Below are 27,864 nucleotides of genomic sequence, written 5' to 3'. Positions count from 1 at the left end.
GCACTGGGTGAAGCTCTGGGACCCTGGTTGGAGGGGACAATCAAGAGATCTCCAAACCACTTGACCCAGGAAGTGCCCAGGAGCTTGAAGATGGTTGAGCCTATGCGGAGGGCAGAGGGGAGGGACAGAGGTCAGCGGAGGGGTCCACAGGCTCAGATAAGGCAGGCTGACCCTTGACTCTTAGTCTTCAGCTCTGCCACGGGGCAACGGAGCTGTCCTGTCCTGTATTCCAGCATCTCCAAGGTCGCTCTGGGACATGTCAAGGGAAAAGGAAAGCAAAGAGACTGGATCCTAAATGACACAGTAAGAGAGAGAAGGTCCCAGCAGCCAAACAGGAGGAAATGGGGAGAGAATGAAGCAGACTTCAGTACTGCCAACCTGGAAGCCAGGCCCACCATGAGCCAGCGGACTCACAGATGTGTCCCAAAGGCACTGGGCTATGCACAGGTGTGAAGGGGGTCACGGAGGTGTCCCGCACTTTCAGATGGGGCCTCCATAGCACCTAGATGCCTTTTCCATGAAAAGATGGTTCTCCCTCTTGCCCCCTCCCCGGGGCATACCTGCAGGAGGAAGCGTGCCTGCCGGAGCTCCCTGAGGTCCCCATAGCTATGTCTCTGGCACGAGTAGTGGTCGGAGGACCTGTCTTTGCTGCACATGTTGAAAATGAATGGATCGCTGATGCTGAAAAGGAAACACGACATGCAGTGAGAGGGTGTCTGGAGGGCTTGTTCCCCTTCCTGCCCCGCGACATCCCGGACCCCATGTTTCTGGAGACACTGCAGGAAGAGTGCTGCAATCATGACCAGCTAGGGTGCTGGCACCGCTGACTGCTAAACCCTTTCTGAGTTCCTGCCTGGGTCGGCCCTGCCCTGGAGCAGGTGGGGCATCCGTGTCACCGGGTGAGGCGACAGCCTCCAGGGCAGACAGTGGCACAGGATGCAAGGGGTGAGTGTAAGAAGGCTCTCTAGGGTCGAGGGGGTGGAGGAGAGTGAAAGAGACACCCCATTACACATGGAGAAATTTCAGGCCAGAAGGCAGGGGCAGAAAGATGATGAGCCTCCATAAAAAAGCCTGGCTTCAGCAACATGGGGTCTGGGGTGGCCCAGCCATGTGGGATGGCATCTAGAGTACCAGGGGAGAAAGGTGCAGAGAACCCCTGAGCCCCAAAGAGGTGTGCAGCGGGCTGAGAGCACTGGTGGGCTGGAGGATACTGGCCACAGCATCAGCGGTGGCCCCCCGGAGCCCCGACCCAGAGCCAGGAGCCCCCTCAGAGGTCAGAACGACTCTCCCGTGGGAAGAGAGGGAGAGGGGAGAAAGGGAGAACTGTGAATTTGACTAAGATTTATCCCATAGAGGACAACCTGTGCAATGCAAGTAACGGAAACACCTTTCGGTAACCAGATAAAGTTTTTCACCACCAATATGAATGGGGACTTGAGACATAAAACTGATTTCAGGTATAGAGTTACATTTCTGAACTTCTGAGTTATGTAGCAAAGTTAAACTGTGTATGTGACTGCAAAAGCTCTGATCAAATGTCTTTTGGGGACTTGAGCAACAAGGGGCCTCCCAGGCACCCCAGTCCCCAAGAAGCCTGTGTATCAACTACAGACATGAGGAGCCAAGAACTGAAAGAGCCCCCGCAGCAGTACAAGGTGGCGGCGATGGCTGCTATCTCCCCTCCTCGCCACCCCGGCTCCGAGTGTGGCCCTCCCCACCCAGCCTACGGAGCAGGACACCAGGCCTCTGAGCCACCCTTCCCAGGGGAAGCAGACAGATCGGTTTGTCACACCGGTCAGCAGGGCTTCTCTAGTCACGGGTCAGTGGGGGTGGCCGGGCGTCTGCAGTGCTGAGGGCGTGCCCTTGAGCACAATGCAGAAAGGTTCCTCCTGAAGGTGGAAGCGGAGGCTGCTCCTGGGGGTCACAGCCTGAGCCAGGCTTAGCCTCCTGAACAGCCAGCCCTCCAGGATGGAGACTCAGCCCTTTGCAGCTCCTCCTGCCCCTTCTAAGCACAAGCCTCTCAGATCTCTGCCTTGAGCCACATTGCTGTAGAACCGATCAAATACAAAGGTGGCTTTGGTTCTGGATACTTCTGCCTAGGTGCTTTAATTCAAATCTTCCGGCTAAGGCTCTTTGTCCCTGCCATCAGGGGGAAGCTGAGTTTCCGCTGAACTTCGCTGACTCCCCATGGGGCCGTGATGGTAATTCTCGTTCCTACTCACAGCTTAGGTCAACCAGCATCTCCGGTCAAGGCACTGGTGAGAATGGCAATGGCGTTGCCTCCGTGCTCCCGTAGCCCCTTGCTTGCGGGAACCACAGCAAACATCATCTGTGCTTTAGCCACACGTTTGGTTCTTTTCCCAGCAGACTATGAGTGAGTTCCCTGGGGCAAGGACCTGTGCCCATGGCTCTCCACCCTCCACATCTTCCCCAGAGCTCTGGGCATGTTTGTTGAGTGGATTGACAAGCATCAGGCCCTACAGCCTGCCAAGCACATCCTGTCTGTTGTTTAATTTAAACCTCATAACCTCCTTACAGAGCATGTGCCATTAGTATTCCCATATCAGAAATGAAGAAACTGCATTCCAAAGAGGAAAAGTGACTTTTCCAAGGTCACATGGAACCGGTTTCAAACCCAGATCCTCTGACTCTAAAATTGAAGCTCATTCATCAGTACCCTATCTCTGAGGCCGAAAGACCCACTAGCTTTTACAGAGCTCTCCCTGCAAGCTCGCTCCTTGCAGCTCCCTCTGTGCTGACTGATCCTGCAACCCAGCACTCTGAGACACTGATGATGTGAGGAAGAATGTTCTGGAAAATGCTTTCAGGAAGGAGCTTTTAGGAGGAAATGCATTCATTTTTCTCCTACTTATAGAGATAGAATAACCTGATACGGCAGGAATGCTCAGACAGACCCAAACGCTCAGGAAGACAAAATTGTAAAAAACGTTACTGAGTTCACTGATGTGAGTCCAGGTTGAAGTTCCGTCTTATCTAGTGTTAGTCACACAGCTATGACTGAGTCTCTTTGCCAACACTGTATTCTCCCTGTTCTGTGCATTAAGGCAGAGTTCAGGCCCTTAAGGCCAATGGATAAAAGAAAGGAGGAGCTGATTCATGTCCTTCTTTAGATGGAGCTGTGGCCACAGTTTATAGGATGCTATTCACTACTCTCTTGCATGACAGCTATCATGATAAATGCAAGTTTGCCACAGTGGTTACAGTATCCTTTTTAATATTCTTAACTAGGGAAACCACAGTAAACCAAGTGGTGATCCTATTGGCTGACCTGGTCTTTGGTAGTAAAAGTGGACTTCAGACTAAAATATTTGAAGTTATTTCTGAGCTAATCCAATTATTGTCAGAATTTATACCTGTAATTTATACCCAGAATCATTCACTAGATCATAAACTCGTTACCAGACTCAGCCCACATCTGACTTATCTCTTTGTGTGTATGGAGTCTACCACAGTTGCCTGGAACAATACAGATTTCCAGTATTTGTTGAATTGAAGTAAACAGAGAAATGATGCCTCAGAACTGTTGACTGATGTGGATAAAATGTCTTATTATAAGTACCCTATCACAAAGAGCCAGTTGGATGGCTTGGATTCCAACAAAATGAATCAAATGTTGTATACCTTGTGAGCTTGCCTGACACTATTATGGGTAGAGTAGTGTCCTCCAAGAGGGATATGCTATATGTTGAAATCCTAACCCCCAGTATCTCAGAATGTGGCTTTTTTTAAATTTTAGAAATAGGGTGTTTACAGAGGTAATAATGTTAAAATGAGGTCAAGATTGGCCCTAATCCAATATGACTGGTGTCCTTAAACAAAGGGGAAATTTGGACACAGAGACAGACAGACACACACACACACACACACACACACACACACAGAGGGAAGATCTCATGACACACAGACATAAGGTGGCCATGTGACTGGAATGATGTGTCCAAGCCAAGAAAAGGCAAGGGCTGCAGGGAAACACCAGAGGCTATGAGGCAAGGAAGGATCCTCTCCGAGAACTGGAGAGAGACCATGGCCCTGCTGACACCTTGATTTTGGCCTTCTATCTTCCAGAATTGGGAGACAATAAATTTGTTTTTTTAAGCCACCCAATTTTTGGTACTTTGCTATATAGCCTTAGGGAACAAATACGATCATTCTATTCAGGTAATGGGCAATCTCACTGAAAGCAAAATAAACCATCTAGAAAGGTCCTTACCTTCTGAGGAAAGCTCCAAAGTACTCAAGCGCAATCAATGCTGGAGGATTTGCATTGTTCCTGAGTTTTATCTGGGATATTTTTATGGTGCATCAGAGAGCTTCTTTCAAGGTCTAGTGCTCAACTCTACTCAATTTGATGGCAGTCTTTTAAAGAAACATTTCAGGGTTGCTTTATTTTTAACTTGCTTATTTATGTATCTTCCTTAGTCTCCATGGTCAAAATAAGACTTAATCCCCATTGATCTCACATGATCTAATAGCTGGTCTCTGAGAACCGCATCTCCATGAGTGCCAGAAGTTTCTTAGGGCAGCAGACAAGACCTCAGAGAGAAAGCACTGTCTGGTTAACAAATACTTCTTTGAGGTCTAGTGACTAAAATTACCTAAGCAATTCCCAAATGATACTCCAGGGTAGTAATTTGTTCTTACTGCACTCCTACTCGCATTCTAGAAAAATACATTTCCAGACATGGGAAGTCTCCTTTGTCATTGCAAATCAAGTGAGTACCTACAACCCGACAACTGGGCTTCTATTAAAAGTGCAGATGTAGCCAATTTGATCATGATTAGATGCACCTCATAAACACAATTTGCCTAATCAATAACATCTTCTCTAACACTAACTCGATTTAAACCAGAGGTGGAGAGTGAAGCAATGGATTATGCAAGTCATTACAGGGGCATGCCATGCAGATAGGTAGACGAGAAAGCTTTCATCAGCTCTCAGAAAGGCAAGTCTGCAGACCCATTGTCCGTATTGATCAGTATCAATAAAACATGAGGAATAAGATGGGATGCATGTGCCAAGGATTAATTATGCTCCTCCTGCCTTGGAAAAGCACAGAAGACTCGCAGCAACCGGTGAACATTTGGTATGAATAAAAGATGCAAATGAGCAGAAAGAAAAATGCCAAGCATTTTAAAGCAAATCTAAATCAAAGGAGGGTGGGCTGACATCTATTCTTTCACACTCCTTGAACTCTTGCTTCCTGCCATAGGCTGGAAATGATAACGACAACCAGGAGTTAAAATTTTTAAGTTATTGGCAGGTAAGGCTCTGGTGCTTCTGTCGATAGTCTAAAACAGCGGTTCTCAAAGCGTGGTCCCACACCAGAAGCATCAGCATCACCCAAGAACTTGTTAAAATCTCAGGCCCTCCGGCACATCTATCAAAGTGGAAACTGGGGTGAAGGTGGGTTCCCAGAAGTCTGTTTAAACTAGCCCTCAAGGTGACTTGATACTAGTTTAAGAGCTTCCGGGTGAAGAGGTTATCTTGTCATCATTTGAACCTTTGCTAAACCAGAAAAGTCAAGAAATCTTCATCCATGTTTGTTGTGATGATCAAATGCGATGATCAGGTGGAGCATATTACCTGACAACTGAGCTCCCAGCCAAAGTGTGAACAGAGTCAATCTGACTTTGAATGAATGGCTATACATTATGAACACAAGAGAATTAACCAAGGAGAGCTACCTGAACAAATACACTTGATTATAAAGAAGGACTTCTGAATTTCCTGCCAAAGACCTCTGGTATTTGTTGGCGTAAAAAAAAAAAAAAAAAAAAAAAGACTTGTCTGAGTTCTACCCAAATCCCAGCCATGTTTCAGAACCCAGATCTCAGCCTCCCTCCTCCAGTAGCCCTCCCTCACCACACTAGCCCCATGTCATCAAGTGTGATCCCAGAAGGCTCCTCTCGCAATAAATTTGTGATGTCAGTGTGCTCGAAACTCTTTCCAAAAGAACCCATTTGTGCTGCTGAGTGCACTCACTCGGCACGAGGGCCACTGTCTGATGGTTCACACAGAAGGAGCAATCGACAAGCTGTTGAATGAGCAAGCTGATGGGACTGGATTCAATCACCGAAATAACCTAAGGAGAGAAGCCCCCTTGTCTTGAGGTGCGCCCCATATCACGAGAGGTATGGGGAGCAGTCCCATTGTTACCCACCCCAAACTTCAGCTTTGGGAAGCCACAGTCATGGATGCCTATGTCTCAGTTCTTCTATTCTAGCTCCTGGCTCCGTTTCAGGCACAAATGTCAGCCCACAAAGAGAACAAGGTGGGCAGGGTAGGAGTAGGGGTGGCTGAGAAGGAAGTTAAGGCTCAGGGAAGAATCTGCTGGGGGAAGCAGGGAACTCACTTGGATAAGCAGTGGCGGGTACAGTAGACATCACCCACAGGGGACAGCGTGAAGTTCTCACAGATGTAGAAGTGCTGATGGCCAAAAAGCAGGATCCCTTCAGAGACCAGGTGGCCCTGCACGATCACCAGGGAGTATTTCTGTGTCACCTGGAGGGAAACAGCGTCACGGTCAGTTCGTGTGCATGTGAAGCAGGCCCATCATGCTTATGGATGACCAGTCACCCACTGAGACACTGGACGTCGGAGTAGCGCCCTGTAAGAGGGACAGAGCCACTGCCCGAGAGCTGCCCTGCTCTTCAGAGTTTAAGTGGCACATCTACACCCAACGCCCTGTGTAGTTACCTCATTTACCCAAGGCCACCGCTACCCCCACCAAGATGAGTATTTATTGCTGTTTTGGGCATATTGACAATCTGTCTCACTTTACCTCCTGCACAATCACGCAAAACATTCTGCAGTTAACAATGAGGAAGGTTTTTAAGGTACCAGCATCCCTCAGTTACAGAGGTGAAGGAGCTTGTCAGGGGGCCAGCTGGTGAGTGGCCAAGCCAGGAGTGGAACTGGTCTGCCTAGACCCACAAGTGTTAAGACTGATACTGCTGTCTCTGCAAGGCCAAGGCTAGTCCAAGGTGTGTGCAGAGGAGGCCCATGCTCTATCCCTCCTTTCAGACTCAGGTTCTTCTCTCAGTGGCTGGAAATGCTGGCAGCTTTCCAGAATTACCTCTGGTAAAGAGAAAGCCTGGCCAAAGGTCACGCCCCCTTCCCAGTGGCTGTCTGTACCCCATCTGGTCACTGTAGAGCTGGAAGAGTCACCCTTTGCCTCAATTCCAGCCGACTCTGAAGAATCACTCCAGACCTCAAGCTTCTGTGGAATCATAGAGGCCTTTGCTGAGAGCCTCAGAGTTGCCTTTCTCCCTCTGCCCGATCCTGTGATTATCCCTCCTGGTGAACTTCCTGCATACACACCTCTGACCCGTAGTTGGCTTCCGGTGGGGGGCCTGACCTGGGACAATGTCTTGGTATGACCTAGAATCCTACAGGAAGTCAGGACTAAGTGGGTCCTCACATGAAACACTTCCCTGAACAAGTGAGGAAAGAAATGAATTCTAGACGACAGGAACCCAAATGGACCAAGAGCAAGGTCAAGGCCAACATTTTCTCAGGGCAATTCTATGCTAATTCCAGTTACACAAAAGAGGAACTGATTTTTTTCAACTACCTAACATATGGCCATTGTAAACATTTTACACGTATTAACCAATATAATCCTTTCAATCAGGCAAGGAAGATTTTACTACTGGGGGAAAAAAAAAAAGGTCCCAGAGATAAAAATTTCACCCAAGATTAGTCACATAGTAAGTGGCTGAGCCTGGGATTGAAGCTAAACTCCCTGCTCACCGTTGGGAGAAATAATAGGACCACAGTGATGAAATCTGGAAAGCAGGCCTTGAACACCAGTTCTTCAACTCGTGCATCAAATGGGATCAAAGTCAGGGCCAAGGCCAGAAAATGAAGATCCGCCAAGGGTTTTTGGTTCCAAGTTAAGCATTACCCACTGTGATCCAGGGAAAGTCATCTCTGAACTATTTTTCCTAAGTGAGAACTAGCTAATTATCCTGGCTCCTAAAACCCAAGCCTTCTGCAGGCTGCTGGCTCCCAGGCCTCTCCTGCATCCACCTTGTCAGAGGAGCTGGCCCTCAACCTGCCTGCAGAGCCACGATTTACCACGGACTCATTTCCAACTTTGTTCATTCATCCATACGGCCATCTATTCACAAGTTTGGACTCAGCACCTACTATATGCCAGGCCCTGAGCTAGGCTTTGGGGACAGAGGCATGGACAAGATAAACAAGAACCCTATCCTCACGGGGCTTAAAATCTAGGGGGAAAATCTACCCCCTACTAGGGGGTAGTAGGCATGCAACATCAACCAATAAATGATCACAAATTGTGCTATGTGCTGAGAGAGAAACAATAGGCTGATAACAAGGAAGAGAGAAGCTTGTAGGGACACTTTTACACAAACTCTGAGACTTGATTTATGGAAGTGGGGCAGCCATGGAAAACTCAGAGAACATTTCAGGGGAAAAGAACATCCAGTCCAGAGCCTAGAGACAGAAAGGGTAGATCTGGGAAACAGAAAAGAGGTCAGAGTGGCTGAATTGAAGTTGAGAAGTAGTCATGCTTAGATCTGGGGAGGGGCCTGGAATCTTGGTAAGGCCATTGGGTTTTATTCTCGTTGCAATAGGAAGCCATGGGAGGGGTCATTTCTGAAAGAGGACACTGGCTGCTGGGTGCAGAGTAGACCCAAAGGAGCCAAGAGCAGGTGGTCAGTCACATGGCTCTTCCCGTAGTCCTGTGGAAGAATGGTGGCTTGGGATAGGGTGGCAGAGGCAAGTGGGGAAAAGAAGACAAGTAGGGAAGCTAAGCAAGAAGGGGTAGAATCAACAAGAACTGCTACTCAACAGACTGGAAGACCAGTAATAACAATAATAATAATAGGAAGGATTGAGGATAAATGTCTACTTTGGGATGGAGGCAATTGAGTGGAGCCCTCCAGCTTCCCTGAAAGCCTTCCCCAGAGGCAATCACCATCACCACTTTATTGTATGGAAGGGTAGCCCATGTGCCACCCCAAAATACACCACTTTGTCCCGAGGATTGTTTTGCATCAAAGACACTTAAAACGACAGCAGGTACAGGAACAGCACTCTGGCCTACGCTTTTCTTCCTGAAAGCAAGGATAACTCCCAGGTGAAAAATGCCCTCCCTATATTAGGAGGAAACGAACACTCTTGCAGAGAGTTCAGAGACTCACGCAGAGAGGTCAGACCTAGGTCAGACCTAGGGAAATCTGTACAAACAAACCTGGCTGGACAAACCCTTACCTCCCTTGAGCCTCTCTGTATCTTTTAGTTACTCTTTCACAATCACTATACTTTGTTCAACCTATGCACTTAGGCCCAACCACTTTTGGGGCTTTGCATTTTCCTGTGACAGCTCCCATGTACCTGTAAAAGTAAAATCCGTATTATCCTGTTAATCTGTCTTCTGTCACCTTAATTCTTAGGCCTGTTTGGAGCCTCTAATGGGGTAGGGGGAAAGTTGTAACTCTCCTACAGTATATACACTCAAAATAAGTATATTCTATACTTAAGAATGTATAAGGTACTGTATACATATCCTTTTTTATTTTATACAAATAGCATATTCATATGCTTACTGTTCTACATCTAGTTTTTTCCCTTCATGGCCCATCTTGGAGACCCTTGCAAATCACTTCTTACACAGTTGTCTCCCTCTTATTAATAGGTACAGGCTATTTCCTTGCAAGGATGTACTAGAACTTAGTCGACCAATCCCCTATGGAATCAGGTTGTTTTCTAACGTTTGGGCATCACAAGCAATGCCGTGGTGACTATCCTTGTACCTATGTCCCTCAGAACACTCAGGTAAATCTGAAGGATGTATTTCTAGAAGTTGGACTGCAGACCAAGGGTGTGGGTATCTTAAATTCTCCTCTGTTGCCAGACTGCCCTCCTGCAAGGTGGTACCAATTTATACTCCCACCAGCCCCGTCAGAAGGGTTATGTGAGCTTATTTAAACTTTCTTCTCTAACCCTTTGTACAGAGGAGACTTCATCCTCAAGTTCACACAGTGAGATGTAGCACTGGTCTGTGTACCTCCAAACCTGTCCCCTCCCCCACAAAGCCCCACCCTCGCCCAACTTCTTTGGAGCCAACGGTAGGGGCTGGGGCACATTCCTATGATCTCCTGGGCTTTTCTTTTGGGGGGAATTAAGTAACAACCAGAATAAATCAAACCACAAGAAAGACGTCTAGTGAGAGCTGGGTTAATAGCTTAAAAATTGATTCTTCTAGAAAAGAATGGCATTTTAAAAACTAAAAAATGAGCCCAAGTGAACTATTACCCGCTCTTCCATTTAAATTAGCCCTGGGAGGGTTGCCTCCCCAAGTTTACTCATGATTAAGAAATCCCTCATGCCGTGATTCTATTGATCCCTCCAAAAAGAGAGGAACTTCAGCTTCAGAAGTAGAATTTCTTTTTTTTTTTTAAGATCAGCTGGATAATATATTATCATTCCTGGCAGGTGGATAACTAAGTGTGTGGCCGCACCTGGCCTTGTGTATGATAAGAAACAGGTTGTCTGGAAATCCAAAACTCCCAGAGCTGAAGTTACCAGGGGCAATAATTTGCTGGGACATTCCCTCGAAGCCCCTGCCAGCACATTCTCGTAGAGTCAGGCCTCAGTGTGCACATCTGCAAAAGGGGAAGGTCAGCTGGAGGCTCTTTGAAGTTCTTTCCAGTATCATTAGTCTGCAAGTTAGTGCAATGCCCGAATTTGATGGGTAGAAAAACAGACGCAGAGCTGTCCTGTGAGATATCCAGAGCAGAGCAGATGTGTACATTTCCTTATATTTGTATGCAAAATCTGCAAATAAAGCTTTAACCCTGCACACATGGGTCATGTGTCCCTTTTGTCCATCTTCTGCCTGCCTAGACCCTGCTGCCAATACATGTTGTTATACTGGCACATAGAATAAGTATCCTCATTTTTCAAAAAAGTTAAGCATCAAAACAGAGAGAGACTATGTAAATTACATTTATGTTGGCTACATGTGAACTCTGGCATCTTGATCACTTTTCAGCGGAGTATTTGGTCATAATAGTCATAAAAATGTATCTTTTTCCTATAAAAAATTTTTTTAATGTTTATTTAATTTTGAGAGACAGAGAGGCAGACTGCAAGTGGGGGAAGAGCAGAGAGAAAGGGAGACACAAAATCAGAAGCAGGCTCCAGGCTCTGAGCTGTCAGCACAGAGCCCGACGCAGGGCTCGAACTCACGGACTGTGAGATCATGACCTGAGCCGAAGTCGGACACTCAACCGACTGAGCCACCCAGGTGCCCCAAAAATATATCTTAAAACAATAAAAAGATACTATTTTTATATCAATTTGGCAAATCTGAGAGGAAATATAATGCTTGTAGCAGCTCATCTTTTCAGACAAGGAGCAGGGATGCCCCCTGCCTGCCTGCAGGCGCCACTTCCACAGGCAAGCCTGCAAAGAGCTGAGCCTCCCCGCCTTTCAAGGCGGGCTCACAGGAGACCAGATGGAAAGGATGGAAATTGCACCAGCGTAATGTGAAACATATTGACGACTATTCAAAGCATGCAATGAGTAAGGATTTACTCATTGGTGACTGATTGAAACTGGAGCGTGTTTCTAGCCCGGGCAGCTCTGAATGTTGCAAAACCCTGACGTGTGTATGTATCTCAGGCATTTATCCAAAGAGAATGTATGAGAATCACCTGGGCAGCTTGCTGGAGTTCACATTCCCAGGCTATATTCCCAGATGTTCTGGTTCGGCAGGTACAGAGTGGGACCTGGAATCCTCAGTTTAATAAGAAGCCTAGATGATGCTGAAGACCATACTTTGAGAAATGGACTCACAGACACCAGCGAAGCTATGAAAGACGAGGTCTCCTCTCACATAAGCATGCTGCTTATAGCTCATTCATTTGTTCGTTCGTTCATGCATTCATTTCTCAGACCCGCATTGAATGTTCAGTGTGTATCCCACACCCGTCAGGCACAAAGGGAGATAAAGCACACCTTCATGGTGCTCGTGGTCTAACAGGAGGGAGAAGAGTATCAACCATCCTGGCACAGCACGGACAGGGGAAATACAGGCACTGGGGACACAGAGGGAGCTGTCTGGCCCAGATAGGGGTGAGAGAGGGGATGGGGTTGACATAAGAGAAACAGTTCCCAAGGAAGTGACCTCAAGGCTGGGGTTAGGAATAAAGAAGAGTAAAAACGGGAGAAGCATTCCATGGCACAGTCTTGAAGCAGCCGGACATGTTTGGAGATCATAAGTAGCTGCATGCAATTAGAGTAAAAAGTCAGGTGTGTGTGTGTGTGTGTGTCCTCTGTGTGCGCACACATGTAAGGGCGAGGGAGACAAGGTCCAGGGAGGCCGCAGGGCCAGCTGGGGAATGGCCTTGAGCACAAAATATGGTGGACAGAGTCGCAGAAGGGGTTAAGTAGGTATGACCCGTGCATCTCTACATCTTAGAAAGCCAGTCGGGGCCGTTCACCTACACGGGGAGGTACTACCCAGGAAGGTTAACACACGTCTTCGCTTCCCATAAAGGGCCTCCGCTCAAAACATCTGGGAAGAGCCTGATGCTGCTCTCTGCTGTCCAGACCAAAAATAACTCCCTTCGACCTGATTCCTTGCAAGCAAGCCCGAGCTAATATTTCACATGGAGTCTGTATTGAAATTAATTTCAGTTGTCCACGTAATCAAAGCGAACAGCAACAGCAAACACAACTCCCACTTGACTTCTGACTCTGGTCTGGGTCTCGGAAGCCCATTTTGCCAAGTGGAGACTCACCTCTAAGAGCAGCTTACGTGGCAGGGTACAAAGGACTGTCCCCAACGGCACAGTGGCTAACTCGGACCCATGATTAGTATGCATTACATATACCACTTCTCACGTCACATGGAGCTGGTCACAGAGAAATGTGTTTGTGGTTCTGGGAATCATTAATCAATGACGCAAGGGGAGCACAGAATAATCACAGTCCCAGGTATCGCTGGAAGTGGTCAGAGCTCCAATGTTTGCATAAAGACAGGAGTTAAGCTGCTGCCACTCCGGAGCCCCAGCCCCGCCTGCTTCCCCTGGAGGCCCCTGGCAGGGGTGGGCCACCCAGAAGCCTGGAAAGAGGTCACAACCTAGAGAGTCTCCTGGACTGTTCTGGCAAAGCACTTCTGAGGGGGCAGGGCAGGGGGAAGCAGGGACTCACCGTGGGGCTGCCTGTCCGGCTTACATGATGGCTAGTTGACGGCCAGTGTTCCAGGTTTTCTGAGCACGGATGCATCGGCCACACACTCCCGTTGAGCGTGCTTTCTTAGAAATTTGGAAAAAACACAGGCCCAGAAGGTCTAACAGAGATGTCCGAGTCAGGGGAATACCTAGTTTACAGAGAACTCTTGCTACAAAATGTCTCAATACAGGCAGAAAGTAGCGGCCTGAAGAAATACTAAGGGTACCACCGCCCCCTCCCCCTCCAAATATACACATGCACCTGCTCTGGGCAAACTTTGTATATTTTTGCTGGAACATATTCACAGGTCAAAGGTCAGTGCCACAAATCGTCCTTCCTCAAGGTCCAGTTCCCGCTCTTGACAAGCAGTAAACTGGACCCGAGGCTAGGGCATGAGCAGGCGGGCAGGATGGCACGTGCTTGGCCTGCTGTGTCCTGTGCGGAGATGCTGTGTGTGGTGAGGGACCTGGAGGCCTGCCCGCCTGGGCCAGTGTTAACCAGAAAGTTTACAAAAGAAGCACAAGAGGGCCTGGAGCCAACATCCGTGAGCCCCAGTACAGGAAGGTTGCTGAAGCGGAGGGCAGTGGGGAGTTTAGGGTAACTTGCTCGACACAGTGAGCTGGAAGAAAGCGGAAAACCACGTGAATTTCGAATGACACGGATCTGCCATCAAATTCCAGCAATTTCAGCTGGCAGGCACATGAGGCCCGACTCTTGCCACCTGGGAAGGAGAAGTGAGGCAGCCACCCTCAGAGGCCCTGTGAGACGAGATGAGGTGCTGTGTAAAAGACACAGAGCAACGGCTCCAGACGTCCAGCCATAGCAATAAACAAAGAGCAGGAGGGGGCTCTGAGTCCAGTCGGAGCACTTGCCCTGTGCCAAGCTGCCCTCTTGGGCCCACACTGTTGGCATCTGCCTCCTCGGTGGTGGGGGTGGATTTGCGGTGGAAGCCAGGCCCTGCTCAGCCATGTCTCACCTGCTCCCAGAGAGGCTCCACCGACCAGCCAGGCCCTGAGGGACCCGAGCGAAGACCCAGGTCATGGCTGCAGGCAGTCTGCCCGCTCTGAGAGCTATGTACATCCAGCTGGCTCCCTGTGGGCGCCTCTTCACACAGCTGCACTCGCCAGTTCAGCAGACCTTTCCAGAACACAAATCCTTCATGTCAGGAAAGGGAGGGACAAGGATAAATTCAAACGCATCCGTGCCTGTCAAGAACCCACAGGAAGACTCAGAAATAGCGTCAGAGCCCTGAGATGAGGGGGTTCTGGCAGCAGAGTGAGCAGAGTGCCGTGGGCATACACGGGACACCAGGACAGGTCCACCCAGGAGGCCTCGGCTACGGGGCAGCGGTGAGCAGGTGCGCGTGGGCCGTGAGGGCCTGGCTGGTGGACGTGTGGGAGGGGAGGGGGGCAAGTCGGGGGGGGGCGCATGCCCCCACAGCCCACCGGGGCCTGCTCCATGGAGAGCTCCTAGTGTAGACCTGACTCCACTCTTCTGCCCCAGGATGCTCTTGGGTTTCTGCAGCCTGCTTCCTCATGCTCCTTCCTGCCTCTTGCTTTAAATTTAAGGACTCGTTCCCCTCTCTCTCTGCCCCTCCCCCACTCATGGTCTGTCTCTCAAAAATACGTAAACACTAAAGAAAAATTTAAAAATAAAATTAAAATAGGGGCGCCTGGGTGGCTCAGTTGGTTGAGCGTCTGACTTCGGCTCAGGTCGTGATCTCACGGTTCATGGGTTCAAGCCCCGCTTTGGGCTCTGTGCTGATAGCTCAGAGCTTGGAGCCTGCTTCAGATGCTGTGTCTCCCTCTCTCTCTGCCCTCCCCCGCTTATGCTCTGTCTCGCTGTCTCTCAAAAATAAATGAACATTAAAAAAAAAATTTTTAAGGGGCCCTGGTGGCTCAGTTGGTTGAGTGTCTGACTTCAGCTCAGGTCATGATCTCACGGTCTGGTCCATAGGTTCAAGCGCCGCGTCAGGCTCTGGGCTGACAGCTCAGAGCCTGGAACCTGCTTCAGATTCTGTGTCTCCTTCTTTCTCTCTGCCCCTTCCCCTCTTGCACTCTGTCTCTCTCTCTCAAAAATAAATAAACGTTAAAAAACATTTTTTAATGAAAAAAATAAATAAATAAATAATTTAGGGACTCACTCTGTTTCACCACATGCTAATCTATGCCCCAAACCCAGCAACTTCCCTCTTTCTCACAAAATGTTGCATTTTGCGGTGGATTCAAGAAGTCCTCTGGGAGCCCCATCCCAGTAGGCCTGGTCTCTCGTGGGCTCTCCTCTGACTCTCTGCCTCATCTTCCACCATCTCAGCAGGACAGCAGCGCCACTCAGACCCCCTGAGTCTCGCATTGTGCCCAGTCACTCACACCTTGCCTCACAGGAGCATCCCAGGAGTCGGGCCATCTGGGGCCAGGTTTTCATAGGAGCACTTCGTTGTTGGCACTGACATATCCTTTCCCACTTCCTCAAGGTCATGACTTAAGTACCGGGGTTTGCACCCCACACCTCCTTCCTTCTTGGACTGAGAGAACAAATCCTGAGGTAGTATTAAAAGAAGAGGAATGGGGCACCTGGGTGACTCAGTTGGTTGAGCATCTGATTCTGATTTCGGTTCAGGTCATGATCCAGGGTTGTGGGATTGAACCCTCGTTGGGCTCCATGCTGAGTGTGGAGTCTGCTTCAGATTCTCTCTCTCTCTCTCTCTCTCTCTGCCTCTCTCCCTGACTTGCTCTCTCTCTCTCTTTCTCTCTCTTAATTATAAAAGGAGCAATGGTCTACAGTGATAATAGCAGATACAACCCACCTAGAGCTCCCTCTGCATGGAAAACAGAGTTTCAGGCAGGGGCACGCAGTACACCTTTGATCTCTGATACAAACTGGTGAGTCAAGGAGTATAATCCCATTTAAAGATAGAGGAAATGAGGTCAGAAGTGATTCCACTACTTCATTCAAAGTCATTAGGCCTGTAAGTGGTGGAGACAGGGCTTAGTAAGGGGGTCAGTACGAAGTCTGCCTGTAGCCTCTGCCCCCCACTATCCTGCCTTCGGGAAGCCTGACCCTACGTGGCCCTGGCTGCTCTCCTCCCACACCTCCTTCTCCAGGGAGCAAGTGTGTCCAGTGGTTTGGTTCCAGTGATCCTGGAGAAACTCAGGCTGAATCGGAAAATAACCTCTCCTATAATTTACCAGGAAGCCAGAGGCAACAACATAACCCAGTGAAATGAATCAAAACAGCTTGAGAAAAGAACGAATGTCCAGATAATGGCAGGAATAACCTTGACTCTGCAGCTGCTCAGTCTTTGGTTCCAGGGAACTGACATTCATCTGGGCCCCCCGCCCCCAGGCTGTCCCCTCCAGGCAGGCCAGGGGATACGAAGTGCTAAGTGGAAAAGGGACTGCTCCTAGTCTCAGCGCCTGCTGAGTTCGGCATGCTCCTGTCTACACAGCCTGGAGATCCCTGCTACGACAACAAGCCACGTGTGGCGCTTCTGACAGTTTCCTGCTGTGTGACATGGAGACCAAGAAAGACTGAAGTTTAAGTACAAGACAGGGGAGGGTGGGAGAACTGTCTCTTCCTGGTCTTGTCTTGCCTCTCAGGAGTTAGCAAAGTCAATTACCTGTGGGCCTCAGGCTTCCCCTCCCACCACCACCACCTCCAACAGGACCCCTGAGGGAAATACCACTGGATAGGACAACCTCAGAGACCAAAACAGTTACCAACGTCATCCACCTGCTGCATAGACTGAGGCTAAGACTAGCTCTTGGCTATGATGATAAACTTCAGAACTTGCCCTCGGTGCAACCCAGTTAGGGCTAGAACTATCAGGTTGGGCTTAGGAGGTATATGGGAGCCAGGCCACATGCAGAGGCTCCCCTTGGTAGGTGAGGACACAGATTAGGTAGGCTATGGACCCTGAGTGATACTAACTGGCAGGCAGTTTTCCACAGCTGTCCCCCAAGAACCTTGTCCCCGATGCTCCCATCAGATGCTAATTTAGGTGCTGCTTGAAAAAAACCTGCAGATGAAGGTTTTGCCAGGCAGCAAAGAAACAGGGACCTCAGTCCTACAGAAGCATTGGACCAAGTTCTGCCAACACCCAGATGAACTTGAACATGGATTCATTTCCAGAACCTCTCAAAAGAAATGCAGCCTGGTCAACACCTTGCTTTCAGCTCTGTGCGACTCTAAACAGAGAGCTATCGGAGCCGTGTTGTGCTGGGACTTTTGAGATAATAAACATGTGTTGCTTTAAGTCACTAAGTTTGTGGTAGTTTGTTATGGTGGCAACAGAAAATCAATGTACCAAGCAAAAGCAAAGCTTTGTTGTTGATCTGTTGTTAGCAAAACAAAGAAAATAACCAAATGGAGACATATGATCCAGTATTTTCTTTATCCTAGGAAGAAAGTAGGAGGGGATGGTTGGAACACGACATCTGCTTACTATACATCCTTCACTTCAGGGTTTCCCACTCTGACACTATAGACGTTCTGGACTGAATAATTATTTTCTAGTGGAAGGTGGGACTATCCTGAGCAATTGTAGGATTGTTAGCGACAACCTTGGCCTCTGCCTACCAGAAACGAATAGCACTCCTTCCCTACCAAGTCATGAAACTGAAGATGTCTCCAGATATTGGTAAATATCCCCCTGGGGGTAAAGCTTCCCCCTGTTGGGAATCACCTCTTTATACAATCTTCTGAGGGCATAAGGCAAAGAAAAGTTTTGATTCTATCTCCTAGCATTAATCTCCTAGCTGTTTTTCAACTGACAGCACATTTCTCAAATATCCATTTCTCAAATGAACACAATACTATAGTGATACATCCGAACTGTTATCAGCTGTTATCCTCAGCAGCTGGGATGTTATGACCACGTACACACACGTATATAAATGTGTATGTGTCGAGGTACATGTTATGTATATATGTTTTGATTTCCACTTTTTAAAATTTCACGACGTAGACACATACATTACTTCCACAGTCAAAATAAAATGAACATGAATTTAACAAATCTTCATTCATCAGCGTTTACTGAATGTCTACTCCAGGTATGCCTGAGGTTCGGTGCCCAGCAGTCCCTCTGTTAAAGAGGATCAGTGCAGTGAGAGAGGCAGATAGGTGAGGTGGGGAAGGTTAGTCTGTGTGCCAGGAGCAAGGGTAGGAGGTGATGCAGGGGGAAATGGAGACTGCAAGTACTCCAGGTCCCAGAGTGGGGAGCGGTCAAGATCAACTTCAGAGAGTCAGCAGCCAGGAGTCCGGTGGGCGGGGCACTGCAGGTGAATGAACCAGCATGAGCAAAGTCATGGTGGCAAGAGGTGTGATAAGGACTGCAAATGTGCTCCACGCCTGGAAGACTTGGGTTAAGCAAGTATAAGAAGGATGATGTTGTTATACGACTATGTTGGTTAAACTACACCCGGGACCACACCCTGACCGCTCCTCTGTTCTGTTGGCACATCTCCTTCACTTACATTCTGAATGGAAGTGTTGATGGGTAAGACTTGGAGACCCTTGACCCACCCAACCTCTGGAGACAGAAGAGAGTTTGTCTCTAACAGGCCACCCTACATGTGCCCAGCTCTGAGCTAGTCTCTTTGCTTCCATTATCCCATTTAAACCTTACAAGGATTTTGTGAAATGATTGCTTTACATTCCATATTAAAGATAAGGAAAACTGAGGCTCACAGAGGTGAGGTAACATGCAGTTTAGTATGCTGCCAAGTTGGAATTTGAGCTCAGGTCTGTTTTACTCTAAGGCATAAGCTTCATTTTCCATACCTTTCTTAGACTTGGTTAAGAAGGGTCCTCCAAGGAGCACTTGCGTGGCCCAGTCGGTTAACTGTCCAACTTTGGCTCAGGTCATGATCTCATGGTCTGTGGGTTCAAGGCCCAAGTCAGGCTCTGTGCTGACAGCTCAGAGCCTGGAGCCTGCTTTGGATTCTGTGTCTCCCTCTCTCTCTGCCCCTCCCCCACTTGTGCTCTGTCTCTCTGTCTCTGTCTCTGTCTCTGTCTTGTGCTCTGTCTCTCTGTCTCTGTCTCGCTCTCAAAAATAAATAAACATTAAAAAAATAAAAAAAGGGCCCTCCACTGGGTCCATACTTCAGGGATCCCTCTGGTCCTTGTCCAGTCATACCAAGGGGCCATGCCATGGGTCCCCCAAGCCCTTTCCCGGCATCCCAGACTGTGGACTCCTCTGCTAACTGTCTAGCCTGGCCCCTGGCCCATGTACTTATCGTCTCCATGTTCACCCTGCTAAGGAATGATGGGGATACAACTATGCTCATCCTGGGCCTGAGTGGTAGCCCAGGGGAGGCTGGCTGCAGGGTGAGCAGTCTAGACCCAGCTTGGACCTAGGGGCTGAGTGTCGCAACACTTCCACACTCAAAGTGGGATGGATCCCTCAAGGTGGCCAGACTGCAGGCAGGGAGCCAAGGTGCCGAACAACCAGATCGAGAATTCCAAATCTGAAACTGATCTTCCAGGTATTACAAAGGTCATTGTTGGAAGTTATTACAGCGTATTTCATAACAGTTATTAGCTTAATTTATATCTTTTAAACTCTTGATGCAAGGTGTGTCAGTTTCCATTTGTACCCTTGCTCTGGCCCCACAAATTTAGGAGCGTGCCTGGTCTTCTTGCTCATTGTGTTTTGGGTTTTTTTGTTTTGTTTTGCTTTGTTTTGTTTTACAGTGAAGAGAGCTATCAACTCCCGCGTGAATGAAGAAAGCTTGATCTCTCATGTTTGATAATCTTGGAAGAATAATTGTGATGGGCTATATTACCTTTTCATGATCGAGAAGCTCTTGTAAAATAACTTGTCTTTCCCGGCACAGTTCCAAGAAATCTTCAGAGTGCAGACTTTCATGTAAGGCAGGGAAGAAGGTAAGCTGAGTGCAGTCCACCGCTACCTCGTCTGTCTTGATCTCAGCTTCCTCTGATGTCAGCTCACCTGCAGCAGCATAAAGGGACACATGTGTGTTTTTTTTTTAAACATTTATTTATTGTTGAGAGACAGAGAGAGACAGAGTGTGAGCAGGGAAGGGGCAGAGACAGAGGGAGACACAGAATCCGAAGCAAGCCCCAGGCTCTGGGATATCAGCACAGAGCCTGATGTGGGGCTCGAACCCTTGAACCGTGAGATCACGACCTGAGCCGAAGTCAGACGCTTAACCGACTGAGCCACCCAGGTGACCCAGGTCACACGTTTTTTGACACAAGCCACCTGGCCTCACGAGGGATGGTGCACAGTTTGGGCCTGAGTCACCGAGAGAAACTGCAAGGTTTCAAGGCACAAGTGAGTGGTAGGACCTCAGCATGTGCCCCACTGTTTCTGAAAGTGAACACCACCCCTCTGACCCTGTGGTGTGGTCAACACACCGTTAGGTTGATTCACTCTGGAAGGTGTGCCCAGGGCTGGCTGCTCTGTAGCTCCAGAGTGACCACAGGGCAACACTTCAAAATTCACCCTCATTAATCAGCAGAGCAGTTCCCTTGAGGGTCATCCAGAATCTGCTTTCTCTGAATTTCACTTCATTCACTCTTTGAAAAGAGTGAGTTTTTTTTTTTTCTAATTATGGATGCACTGTGATCTTGGAAAATCCATGATATTGTGAGAATAAATTTTAAAAACTTGAGAAGTAAAACAAGTATCACTCAGGCACCCAGAAATAGTGCTAATAATAACAGCTCAGATGTAGTAAGCACTTCTGTGCTGGATGCTTTTGATGACAGTTTTTTCATCTACTCTAAGCGGGTTGTGGATTCTATTTCCTTCTCCCTTTACAATCAGGGGAAAGTGAAAGGGGCTGATTACTTTGCTCAAGGTCATATGGCTACAAAGAACTAGAGGCAGAATCTGAACCAGGTTTGTTCCCACTGTTCACAATTTCGGTTCTTTACTTCTAACACCTTTTCTGTACGTATATGTATATGCACAAACACATAATTTTTTGACATGATAGGAATTACGCTGCATTTACAATTTTCTTTCCTAATATTATTTTTACTTGATTATCTCATGAGCACTTTCTCATTCCACTGAAAGTTCTTTGAAATCAACTAAAATGGCTGTGTAATATTCTATTGTGTGACTCTTTCATCATCACCTAGTCCATCTCCAGTTTTTTGGAGACTGGTTTCTATTTCTGCTGTGAATGTGCTGTGCTGCAATCATGTGTGTGCACACCTTGACTTATTTCCTAAGCACGTACTGCTGGGCACAGATATTAGGGTGCCAGCTGAGCACATACTTACATAATTTCTGGATCCTATTCCCCCACCCTGTCCTAGATGCCCACCTGCCTAGAACAGGCACACGGCACATGACTGCAAAGTTGTGGGGCTACTAGCCATTTTTTTGTGTGTGTGTGCTAAGCTGTTCACCTCTTTGAGCTCCTCTGCACCTGGGAGTCTCCCAACTAGAAGAATGAAAGTGTCTGCTGCTTACAATAGCCACATAGACTTTTCCCCAAGCAGGGAGAATGCTGTATAGATACAGGCACCCAGGAAAGCATAGGGGAGAACCAGAAGCCCTTTCTTCTTCTTCTCTGGCTGAACCCCCTACTGGGGGCAAGAATCTGCATTTCAGGACAAGGGGACTCCACAGCCCATGGCCATAGTCAACATCAGCGCATGCTTCCCATCACCACAATCTCTGCAGATACCCCCTCTGAAAGGGAACACAGGTAGACTATCATTGTGATCCTGGAGCTGTGGGGCTCGAGTTAAAGAGGAGAGAAGCAAATGGGCATTACAAGACTGTCCCAAGTCCTGTGCCACAGTGGGACCCCCAAATCAACCTGGGATCAAGGCCCAGCATCTTCACTTCCAGGCTTTGTTATTGTAGACTGGCAAGATAGCAAGCTCAATGCAAAATCCGGTCACTAAGGCACTGGGTGAGACAAGGTTGATTAGTGGTAGGAAGCTGTCATTTAATTAAGGACAGGACACACGCTGCAGCTGAGGAGACAATGAAACTCACAGACGGGGAGTGTTTGAAGCAAAAGGCAGGGCCTGGTAGAAACACAAAATCTGAAATAGAGTGTGTATGTCGGTGTGTGTCTGCGTGTGTATTCGTGTGTGTGCGTTTCAGTGTGTTCATGCCAAATGGGCTCTGAAAATAAACCCTGGATTTTCAGCAAACCAATTCAGCCAAATCCCTCCATGAGGATTATACAATTGAAGAGTCAGCATAAACATCAAAAACGATTCGAAGTATATATATTTTTTTTAGCTTGGGAAATAATAGTGACTATTGCAGCTGGTTTTACAATCAGAGGATTCAGTTTAAAAAAATTTTAAATACCTCTTTTACCCATTTTTACTTTGAAGTATTTTCTTATTTTCCTCCTATGTGTTTTGGGTCACATACTGCACATGTATTAGTATTATTTAGGGACGCTTTTGAGGTTTCCCTGACATAGCAAATTGACAAGATATTCCCCTGAAAAAAATTTTATTGTTATAACTATAATATAAAATTCTTCCCCTACCAGAGTGTCAAGGTCTGGAATACTTTCCTCCTCATCCTGGAGAGCACAGTAATGCCAAGAGTCTTAGCATCGCCTACTTCAGACATAAGCATTTTCTTCCTCCAAAGTATTAATTTCATATTAAATAAAACCAAGAACTGGTTTGATGATTAATGAAAAACAGGGAAAATGATAAATGGAGTACCTTGGCTTTCAACATTTGTTTGAGACACGTTGCTGTTTCTGTCTTGATTTTCCTGAAACAAAACAAGAGAATTGAGAAATTAAATCCTGAATACTACTATGGTGCCCCTCACCCCATTACACAGGTTCACACACACACCTGCATGTGACCCCCTCAAATTACTCATATAGTCACAAGTCTTAGATGCAAGAAGGGAGGAATGCTAAATCCTAAAGGACCACAATAAAACGTAAGTATTAATGTTCCTGAGTCAAAGGGGAAAAAACCCACAATCTTCCATTAAGTCGGATTTACAGTAATTACCAAAGATGATGCCAAAATGGGATCAAATAGCATCTCAGATGTCTGTGATGTGGGCCACCCTGGAGAGGTGACCAGGCACAGGATCTGGGGCTAGGCAGCCTGAGAGGCCAGAGACCAGGTTTCACAGCCAGCCTTTGGCTTTGTCACTAGCACAGTGGACAGGATACTTATTTTTCCTGCCTCCACTTCCTAAGAAATGTATTGGGGGGAAAATACTATATAAAACCAGATGTTCATTGATAATACATTAAAAATTCAAGTGTCTGTACGTAAGAGAGGAATCACTGGGTTCCACTCCTGAAGCCAAGACTACACTGTATATTAACTAACATGAATTTAAATTTAAAAAAATTCAAGTGTCTACTGAATGAATGAAATATAATTTTTTTTCGTTAAGTTTTAGGAAGAATTTAAAGTGGATAAAAGATCCTGAGGTTACAGACTACAGAATAAACCCGACATCGTATCTCAGGAGGAATGCAGAAGGAAATGTCTTGCATTCCACTGTTTGGAAGGCTGCCTTCTAGAATATCTTAAATCGGAATCCTTCAATGAAGACATGAGAGAACTATTAACAGATTTTTCCATATCCACTCCTAATCCAACTGGTTCCCCGTTCTTTAAAAGGCAGAACTGTCAGTCTGATGATACAGAGTTCATGCTTCATCAAAGCAAACTCCCAGGGACCACCTAGATCCTGTTGCTTGGGAAACCAATGGCTCCAATGTTGTTTGGACTCCCTGGGTCACAGATTCATGCTTGCAGAAATGGCTGAGTTCAAGATATTTCCACTGTAAAACTTGCTATGAGATTCGATTATGCAATAATGGCCATAGCAGGGCTGGTTACGACTGCTCCATTACAGATAACTTATGCAGACAACGGTCATGACTTAGCTCCTTCCAAACACTGATGCCCAGATTATTCCACTGGACTTTTGTGGATGTCAGCGTGATACTGGGTGAGTGGTGTAGATATGAACCACTCAGCTATTCATTCACTCACTCATTTTCTTATTTATTCAGGCTGTAGTTACAGCAGCCTTTCTATATACCTGGGAGGTTTAGTGATTCTTTTCTTCTTTTTTTTTAATATTTTATTTTATTTTATTTCATTTTATTTTATTATTATTTTTTAATATGAAATTTATTGTCAAATTGGTTTCCATACAACACCCAGTGCTCATTCTAAAAGGTGCCCTCCTCAATACCCATCACCCGCCCTCCCCTCCCTCCCACCCCCCATGAACCAAAGCATAAGATACTCTTAAAAACTGAGAAAAAAACTGAGGGTTTATTCTTTTCTTCTTTTAAATGGCATCAAGAATAAATTATAGCACTCTTACACTTAACTGCACATGATCTCTCCTACCTGCCCATGCCAAAGCATTCCCAAAGCACTCCTGGTGAAAACAGCATGAGAAGGAATAGCTCAGAAGACACTTCCCTACACATTTCCTGCCTGGAAGCATCCTTGTTTCACTGCATCTAACTCTTACCTTGAGCCTTTCTGGACTCAGGGCTTCCAGCGGAGACAAGCGTTTAACACGTTTCCTCATGCGAGCTGGTCCCTCTCTCCAGTCCAGTTCCCACCTGGAGCAAAGTGTGGCTTCTGTCGTTTGGCCCCACAAGCCCAGCTCCCCAAAAAGCTGCTCCTGAATCTTGGCCCAGGCGTTGGCCGCCTTGATGTTGTTACATCTCCGTCTCTGGGAAGCAGAAGTACAGGGTCACCCTTAGACACATTTCCTCATGGGCTTGGCCCCGAACCTCTGGGGATGAACAGACCAAGCCCTCTTAATTGGTTGAGAAAAATAAAACCCTACAGGCAGCCCTGAGCACCCTCAGGGTGTGGAGTATACATCCTGGAGCCAGGAGCAGGCCAGGAGAAGATAGCGGTTTTTCAGCTCTGAGACCATTCAATCCAGGTTGGGGGAGGAGAAAACCATCTGCCCGCTGGCCTTCAGAACCATGTGACTGCTGGGTGTTGTGCAGAGCACAGTAGGACCTGAAGGTCCTGACACTATTCATCAGAACAGGTTGGACAGAATGGACTTTATAAATGGAACACAGAATCTCACCACAACCCCTGCCCTTCAAAAATGATGCTGAAGATACTCCTTCCAGTGTCTGGACTGGAGGTGTGTGTATGTGTGTGTGTGTGTGGCGGGTGGGGGGGGGGGCGCGGAATCACAGACCTGCCAACAATTGGTAGATCTGAAAAAGTCATCTCTGTCTCTGGACCTCAGATTCTCCAACTGTCAAATGAGAACTTTGGCCTAGATATCATCTAAGGGTCTTTGAAATCCTAATATCCTAGGAGTCTAGAATGTTGAAGAATTCTAGAATGTAGGTGGAAACTAAAACCTTTGCTATTAATGACAATAATCCCTTACTGATGACATCTTTATAGTTTGCATATGTGGCACTTGACTGACCCCCCCCCCCCCAAACTGCTTTTGTATGCCACACTGAAGTTGTCTGCATCACCTGTCAAAGGAAACTTGACACCTGTCAGCTTTGACAGCGGAATCTTATGTGTCTTTGGGGTGAACTTTTGCAGTTATTCAAATATTTGATGGTTATTTGCCCTATCTTTTGATTTTAAGTTTTCAGAAAATTGAAAGGTGTGTTAATGTTGAGAAGCACAAATCTCATCAACTTAACGTCAAGAGAAAAGAAATCACTATCATGCATCAGGGCCGAGCCCCTCACCTGCTGTATCTCCGTTCCTCTACCCAGCGGCACCATGCGTGAAGCTTGAAACTTTTAAATAATTTCTACTATCCTCATAAAGAAATCAAGTCTGGGAGAGGAGACGTGGTTTCTCCAAGGACCACCGGGTGATGGAGCTGAATATAACAGACAATACAGCGCTCGTTCCATGGTCTTTGGGGTCAGACGAACCAGGGTTATCATCATGTTTCTGCTATTCTCTAGTCGTCTCATGGAAAGGGGCTTCATCAAATGCAGTTAATAATATTACAATAATAATAAAGCCATGGGTTTATGTAAGGATTAAATGAGACAATATTTTCAAGAGTTTTTATGCGGTGACTTTCTCAGCGTAACCAGTGTTGTTATCGTGAATAAAGCAAATCCTATTTCAAAGCGAGATTATTTTGTTTCTCCACAGTTCTCACATTTATATCCCAAACAGCATTTTATATAATACTCCGACTGGTTAATAAGGAACTCCAGAAAAATAATGTCTGTCCTGTCCAAAGCCTTTTACAGGGATGAGGTTATATGAAATGAATACGCGTTTAGGGAAAATATTTCAGCTCCCTGGAGATTGTCGCTGGGTTTCGAATAACATATTAAGCTTCATAGAGGATGAGTAATCCCAAGCTATTGGGTTGTCCACCTTGGATTTAAAATTAGTCTTTAAACAGTATCTTCTTCACCCCAAGGATCTACCTATGAACCTGGGGGTTCATGGCTGCCTGTGTCTTCATCACAGAGCAAATAAGTTGTCTCAAATACCTGCAGCCAGACAGGCATGTATCAGTAGTGAGATCCCTCAGAGATGAGTGATTGTTTAGTCTGTGACAGAAAGCCACAAGTGGTCCCAGGAGAGAGGACACAGGATGATCAAACGGCAAAAGCCCTGAGTTCCCATACCTGCAAGGTGCTCTGCTTTTTTTTTCAATGTTTATTTGAGAAGGGGGCAGAGAGAGGGGGGCATACAGGATGGAAGCAGGCTTCACACTGACAGCAGAGAGCCTGATGAGGGGCTCGAATTCACGAACCGTGAGATCATGACTTGAGCCAACGTGGGACACTTTACTGACTGAGCCACCCAGGCATGCCACCTTCAAGGTGCTCTCTAATGCCTGTGTTTCTGCATAAGGTAAGGTCCCCTTTCGGCTTCAAGCTCGATTGGGCCAAATGCTTAGAGACTTAGAGGCAGGATTTCTGGTATGTTAGAGGTAGCTATGACTTGGGGCTGAATGGGAACTTTTCAGTAGCATTAATGAGCTTTTCCTCTGGGCAACCAACCCTTCCCTGCTTTTGGTCCCCCATGCTTTGGAGGGGCTGATCCCAGCCCTGGCTTCAGTTCCGAATGTCATCCAAGTGGTGGAGGACGATTACAGGATGGGCTAGTGCACATCATTCCCCAGGACTGGAGATGGTGCTCTCTGAACCTATACGGAGCAGACAGTGCAGAGAGGCAGATGCATGGGTACACAGTTGGGGTCACCTGCCCCACGTCAGGGTGCCTTTATGTGCATCAGAGGTGTCCCTGAGGCAGAGACAGTCCACAGGCATGTAGCTCAGCAAGAAGACACTGCCTTTGTGCAAGCTAGAAAATGGGTCCCCAGCCTTTACATGAATGTTGCCTAGTTCTAGGATGTACAGCCTGAGAGGGAGAGAGAAGAGAAAGGGAGAGAGAAGAAACAGGTTGCTTACAACAGAGCTTAAACACCTGGATCCAGCTCTTCTTGAAGCCTGCTTCCCAGATTTTTTAGTACCACAAAACTTCATTTGCTGCCTAAGCCAGTTTGAGCTGAGCTTCTGATATTTGCATTTGAACGAGCTGTGACAAAAAACTTAATATACAGAAACTCAGCAAGAAATGGCAACAAACTGTTGGCCCTTAGAGAACCCAAAAGTGTGCGACAGAACACTGCTTCTCACATACTAAAA

General features: G+C 47.1%; 1 protein-coding gene and 1 non-coding gene across 10 annotated transcripts in view; one reads left to right on the top strand and one right to left on the bottom strand.

Annotated features, from left to right (window-relative positions):
* The window catches only part of WDFY4 (WDFY family member 4), a 293,352-nt gene that overhangs the window by 83,475 nt on the left and 182,013 nt on the right, over window positions 1-27,864 (bottom strand). For 7 of the 9 annotated variants that reach the window (XM_047073085.1, XM_047073084.1, XM_047073089.1 and 4 more), the window contains 5 exons: window positions 24,717-24,923; window positions 22,916-22,967; window positions 20,023-20,189; window positions 6,375-6,523; window positions 561-681 (listed from right to left, as the gene is read on the bottom strand). In XM_047073085.1, the coding sequence (XP_046929041.1) occupies window positions 561-681; window positions 6,375-6,523; window positions 20,023-20,189; window positions 22,916-22,967; window positions 24,717-24,923 (696 nt within the window). Of the gene's footprint in view, window positions 1-560; window positions 682-6,374; window positions 6,524-14,301; window positions 14,372-18,934; window positions 19,115-20,022; window positions 20,190-22,915; window positions 22,968-24,716; window positions 24,924-27,864 lie in introns of those variants that run through there. The other 2 variants (XM_047073092.1, XM_047073091.1) reach the window with 2 other exon arrangements.
* TRNAR-UCG (transfer RNA arginine (anticodon UCG)) lies at window positions 14,905-14,989 on the top strand. The gene has a single exon. It is a non-coding gene; the product is annotated as a tRNA-Arg (tRNA).

This window comes from Lynx rufus, unplaced genomic scaffold (genome assembly GCF_022079265.1).
Source record: "Lynx rufus isolate CCGP_SWC_20201006 ecotype Redwood Valley unplaced genomic scaffold, mLynRuf1.p SCAF_11, whole genome shotgun sequence".
Taxonomy (NCBI): domain Eukaryota; kingdom Metazoa; phylum Chordata; class Mammalia; order Carnivora; family Felidae; genus Lynx; species Lynx rufus.
Note: the sequence above shows the minus strand (reverse complement) of the source record. Positions and strands in the feature narration are given on the sequence as shown.